General features: G+C 39.0%; 1 protein-coding gene across 1 annotated transcript; it reads right to left on the minus strand.

The window, feature by feature from the left end:
• Positions 1 to 406: 406 nt before the first annotated feature.
• Positions 407 to 4,263, minus strand: LOC307244365 (histamine N-methyltransferase-like; the record flags this gene model as incomplete). Its single annotated transcript, XM_080019514.1, has 5 exons — positions 407 to 759; positions 1,750 to 1,843; positions 1,953 to 2,083; positions 3,840 to 3,892; positions 4,130 to 4,263. The coding sequence occupies 5 exons, from the start codon at positions 4,261 to 4,263 to the stop codon at positions 407 to 409; spliced, it is 765 nt and encodes a 254-aa protein (XP_079875640.1).
• Between the last annotated feature and the right edge of the window lie 1,665 nt (positions 4,264 to 5,928).

The raw sequence follows: 5,928 nt of genomic DNA on the forward strand, positions 1-5,928 counted from the left end.
ATAGAGGAGCACATGATGTAACACACATATGTAACTCACTTATATTACATTGAATGGCTGATTGTAAAAAAAATTTGCCACCCAAATAATGTATCTATTTTTTTTTTTTTAACAAAATATTATAATGGACTTCAACATATTTACTTATTCAATTGTATCAAGTGTAAATGTCATTATACTGTAAAACAGGACAAAAATCACTGGGGTTAGTCTTTTTACTACATAATGATGTAAACATTTTCAAGTACAATGCATATTTCCAAAGGTACATACGCCTAAAAAAAGACTCGGTCAAAGCACGCATATGAAAGGAAAAATATGTGCAAAGTCAAAAGGCTAAAATCTAAATTCAGAGGGATTTAACTATTCATTTAATTATTTATGCCTCATTCCAGCAACCCTTAATCTAAGCATGCACTAGTAGGCAGCTCAACCCACAATCGAACAGTATCCTGCCGTCCCTGGTGGAGCTGCACTTGTTCCTGAGGAGGTCCAAGATGCCCGCCCTCAGCTCCGGGGCGACGGAGCGGTGGAAGTGCTCCTGCTCGGTCATGAAGTCCAGCAGCAGCTCCCCGTTTTCGCTGGCGGGGTCGAAGCAGTCGGTGATGTCGAGGGTGTTGGGGACGACCTGCTCGTCGTAGCTCAGGCCGAGGCGCTCCAGGTGCGCCTTGATGTCCCCCGCCGAGAGGTAGTCGGAGATGGTTTTGGTGCAGAGCTCCTTCCTGTACGTCTTCCACAGGATGTCCCAGCCGCTGTTGGCTTGAAACGGAGATAAAGACGACGGCATCAAGGAGAATCGCTCAGTCGTGTTCTCCAAAAAGACACGGGTACCGGAACACAACCGCTTATCCCAGCTTACCTCTCGACCAAACCAGATTTGGGCTGGTTTAGGTCCTGACAAAGTTCAAGTTTTGGACTCAATGTTTAGGGATCGCACATAATGTAGGACGTAGTTGCTTCGAGCTGAGTTTAAAGTTGCCATTTTGGATTAATTTAGTGACAGCACATTCATTCATAAACACGTCTCCTGAACGGCCATATACGGTTCAGATAAGCAGGGTTATGCTGCACTTTGTTTCTATTTTTTCGTGGTTCACCTCTCTGACACTGATAATCCAAATCGCCGTCTGTTAATATTTGCCTGAACCTTATCTCATCAGAAACGCGACCGTTAAATTAAAAGACTAGGTTCGCCATCATATTCAAATGTTGGTTCCTATCATTTATAACTGTTCGTAGCAGCTGTTCATTCACAGGATCAGAGCATAACGCTTGTTTTTTTTGGGCTGGCTACCACTCTGCCGCAGCTTCTCGCTGCTCAAATGCCCACGTCCAATGGGGCAAATGGTTAAGGCCGTTAAATCTCCTTTTCAAAAATGAGAAGCTTAAAATAATGCAATTAAATCTTTATGTTACATCGAAAACATGAGAGACTAGAAACAGGAAGCTGTGCCGCTTCCTACCGGCACCCTCCTGTGGCCACTGGTTTTTCTTTAGATGTGCTGCAGCAATTGCCAAAAGCAGTTCTAGATCTAATTTGACGTGACTGTTATTCAAAACATGTTCAAAAGTAATACTCAAAGGCACTTTTCAGCACTTTTCTCAGTAGTGAAGCGTTCAGCAAGGTTGTGGTTTGAACAGTTCTAAATGACAGAAACCAACCTTCCAGTTGAAAAATAGGGGACTCCTTGGAATCCTTTGAACTATTAAATAAAAAAACGGAATCTTTGTATTTTGGGTTCTGCTGACCTGATTCGTGGACAATCAGGAGCCTGCCATTGGTTTTCAGAAGGCTGCGGAAGAACTTGACGGCTTCGGCACAGTCGTCCACATAATACAGCATCTGTGCGGCGGAGAATTGGAGGAAAAATGCCGTATCTTTACGATTGACCCCTTCTGATACCACTCTTATAGACAATTGAAAGGAGGGGAAAAAAAAAAGCCATTGATACCTGAATCATGTGTATGAAATCAAATCTTTTCACGCCCCCCTTGGCTTTGACCTGCCTCTCGTATTCCGCACACGTCATGGTGTGCCACGTCAGGGGAATCTTCTGGAGGTTGGGAGTCGCTGCTACCAGTGCTACAGCCGAGGTTAGTCCCCAGATGAATAGAAGATTACACATATTCAGCATACTTTGGAAGAAAATACAGGCACGAGGGACCAAGAGGAAGCAATGTAATTCTCTTGACACTCCCAAATGGCGCTACCTTTAAAACTGTTGTTGAGTTCGGAACTTGGTTCGACTGCTTCAGCCGTGATGGGAAGAGCGGGGAAGGAAGATTGGAGGGTTGTGAGTACCTGGACATCCATCTCCCCTGAAAGAAAGCAGAATATTGGAATAGTATAATATCTATCTATCTATCTATCTATCTATCTATCTATCTATCTATCTATCTATCTATCTATCTGTCTGTCTGTCTGTCTGTCTGTCTGTCTGTCTGTCTGTCTGTCTGTCTGTCTGTCTGTCTGTCTGTCTGTCTGTCTATCTATCTATCTATCTATCTATCTATCTATCTATCTATCTATCTATCTATCTGTCTGTCTGTCTGTCTGTCTGTCTGTCTGTCTGTCTGTCTGTCTGTCTGTCTGTCTGTCTGTCTGTCTGTCTGTCTGTCATTCTATCTATGTATCGATCCGTCTGTCTATATCCATGTCCGTCTATCTGTCTGTCTATTTATACGTCTGTCTATCCTGCTGTCTATCTGTCTGTCTGACTTTTATCCATCCGTCTGTCTGTTTATCTCTCCGTCTGTCTGTCTATCTATCCGTCTGCCTATCTTTCCATCGGTCTGTCTGTCTGCCTACCTATCTAGTGAATCCATAGCAATTGGACTGCCCTCGTATGGATGCCCTTACAGACCTGATTACGAGGAAATTCTAGTGAACTGATTAAAAAGGAATGCTAAGAAGAGGAATAAAGGGAGGAATAAAAACAGGCAAATTAGGCCAGAGATCCAAGCCTTTTTTTTTTTTTTAAATAACTCAGATCTCGCTCTATTCGGACTCAACAGACTGACGGAGATACTTACAACTCCCACACACGTACTGAATTGAGCCGGCTTAAAGTGAACAAAAACCCGTTGAGGCAAAATAAGACACATATATGAATGGAATGTTTTTTTCTCTCCTATAACGCTCAAAGCAACCGAGCACCAAAACCTTGAGTATTAGAATGCTGTATGAATACAATTTTCATTCAGCCATTTTCGTATTGATTCGTCGTTTATGCCAACAGATACCACGACCATTTGCATGTCCATATCTTTTGGGTCTAAAGTTTTCAAATAAAGTTTGAAAAAGACAATGGATTTCTTCTATGTTTTCTGTGCATTGTGGTTAACTAAATATGACCCTGCCCCCGGTGGACACGCAACGTTATACACAAAATGTACGGGAATAAAATCGCACACACACACTTACACAACTTGTGCAGTAAAATACGTGCACGTACACTGGTGTTAACTATACAAACTGTAATAAGCTTGTTAGTATGTAGTAATAATTCATATTTATAATTTGTGCCCTATATATCCAGGACAACAATTGATCCTATGCATAGTATCGCATTAAGTATATTCTGTATATTTTTATATGTCTGGCTGGTTATTTTTTATTTTTACTTAATTATTTTATTCTATTTGATTTAATTATTTTTTATTCTCCATTTTTTTCAGCTAATGTCTGCAACGCACCAAACCTTTTTTCTTATAATGACATACATATATGAATGGAATCTGCTCATCCGAATTCAGTTGATTCAGGGCATGACAGGGCATGCAACACCAGTACCAGCATGCCTTTCTCTCTGTAAGTCATTCATTATGTCGTTACATACCTCCGCCACTCCCAACACCCAGGACATCCAGGCTGCGTTTGCCTGATCCAATTCTGTGTTCAATTCACAACAAATAGGCAAATGAAAATGTTTATTTAATTAATCTTATTTTGAGAATAAATATTCAAATTAGGATGTGGAAGGGGGGGTGCATACACATTTATCCACATTAGTGATGCTGACCATTGTGATATTAACTGTAACTACAGTATTTTCAAATAGGGAAAAAAAAGTTTTCATTGAGGTGTATGAAATGTTTTTTTCCTCTTTTCTTCCTCTTTCTTCTGTACCTTTCGAACTCCCCGGGAAGGTCGTCGACAATAAACCTTTGGATGGCCTTGTGTTCCCCAGAGTGCCGCAGGTAGAACTGGAATCCTTGGACGTAGCGGCCTCCATAGCCAGCTGACTTTGCCTCCGCAGCCATGACTGTCACCTGGAATGACACACACGCACGCACGCACGCACGCACGCACGCACACACACACACACACACACACACACACACACTTAATACAAGCTTATATACTACACATCAGTAATAATTAATAAAGAAATCCCATGGATCACCTTGAGTGTGTCAGGTATGGCAACCTGGTGCTTCTTTTTTAAAGAGGCGAGAGTGAGTCCACTCCCACTCCCACTCCCACTCCCACAGCCCCTTGTTGCATAACTAGTCTAGCCCAGTGGACTCTGGCTCCTCAGGCCTCAGACCCCACATCCCCACAGTCAGTCGGCATTGAACTCTTTCCAGGAAATTAAACATTAACATTGCGGTTACACAACCAGGGGTTTTCATTCGCCATAAGCACATCGTAACGTGACTTTTTTTGACTTGATAAAATACTTTATAATTAAAAATAATATATATATATATATATGTTGTTTATTATTATTATTATTATTATTATTATTATTATTATTATTATTATTATTATTATTATTATTATTATTATTATTATTATCCCCCCACAGAAACCTGAATTATATTCAGTTAAACAGATGATATTAAAGCCACTATTGAAAAAAAAAATCATTCCTAAATGTGGAAATGTAAAGAAATAATGACCTTTTTAATGACTATTGTCTGTTTGAGGCTTTGCTTGAGTTACTATTTGTAAGTTGCGGTCATACTGTACTGTAACTGACACCGGTTGGTCGGCTGGACGCTTGAGAGTTGATCTGATTTTCACTAAGCTAAGCATTTGGGTAAAACTATAACAGTGTTTGCATGACCTCACATGTCCCTGAGTTGGTGCCAGACTGTTTATGGACTCCTGCTGGAAACTATTTAACCAGTAACAAGACTGGCACCTTTGAATGCAATGCCCATATGAGGCATTTATCTAAAATAATAATAATAATAATATGAATAACAATAATTCTTCTTTTTCTTCTTCTTCTTCTTCTTCTTCTTCTTCTTCTTCTTCTTCTTCTTCTTTTTGTTTATTAAAAAAACGTATGCACAACCACCAGAATGTAAATTTATTAACCCAAAAGAGTCACATTTTTAGTTTATCAGTTTATTTTGCATCGTTTTGTTTGCTGTTTAAAGATTATTATATTTAATTTAATAGTATATAGTACATCATGGTTTCTATTATATTTGTAAATATATAGTATTTATGTAGAGTATTTTGTAAATAATTCTGCTTCACTGTTTATTTCACAAGTTATTGTACAGGACTGTCTATCTATCTATCTATCTATCTATCTATCTATCTATCTATCTATCTATCTATCTATCTATCTATCTATCTATCTATCTATCTATCTATCTGTCTATCTATCTATCTATCTATCTATCTATCTATCTATCTATCTACCTATCTATCTATCTATCTATCTATCTATCTATCTATCTATCTATCTATCTATCTGTCTATCTATCTATCTATCTATCTATCTATCTATCTATCTATCTATCTATCTATCTGTCTATCTGTCTATCTATCTATCTATCTATCTATCTGTCTATCTGTCTATCTGTCTATCTATCTGTCTATCTGTCTATCTGTCTATCTATCTATCTATGTCTATCTGTCTATCTGTCTATCTATCTATCTATCTATCTGTCTATCTATCTATCTAT

This window comes from Zeus faber (assembly GCF_960531495.2).
Source record: "Zeus faber genome assembly, chromosome: 18".
NCBI lineage: Eukaryota > Metazoa > Chordata > Actinopteri > Zeiformes > Zeidae > Zeus > Zeus faber.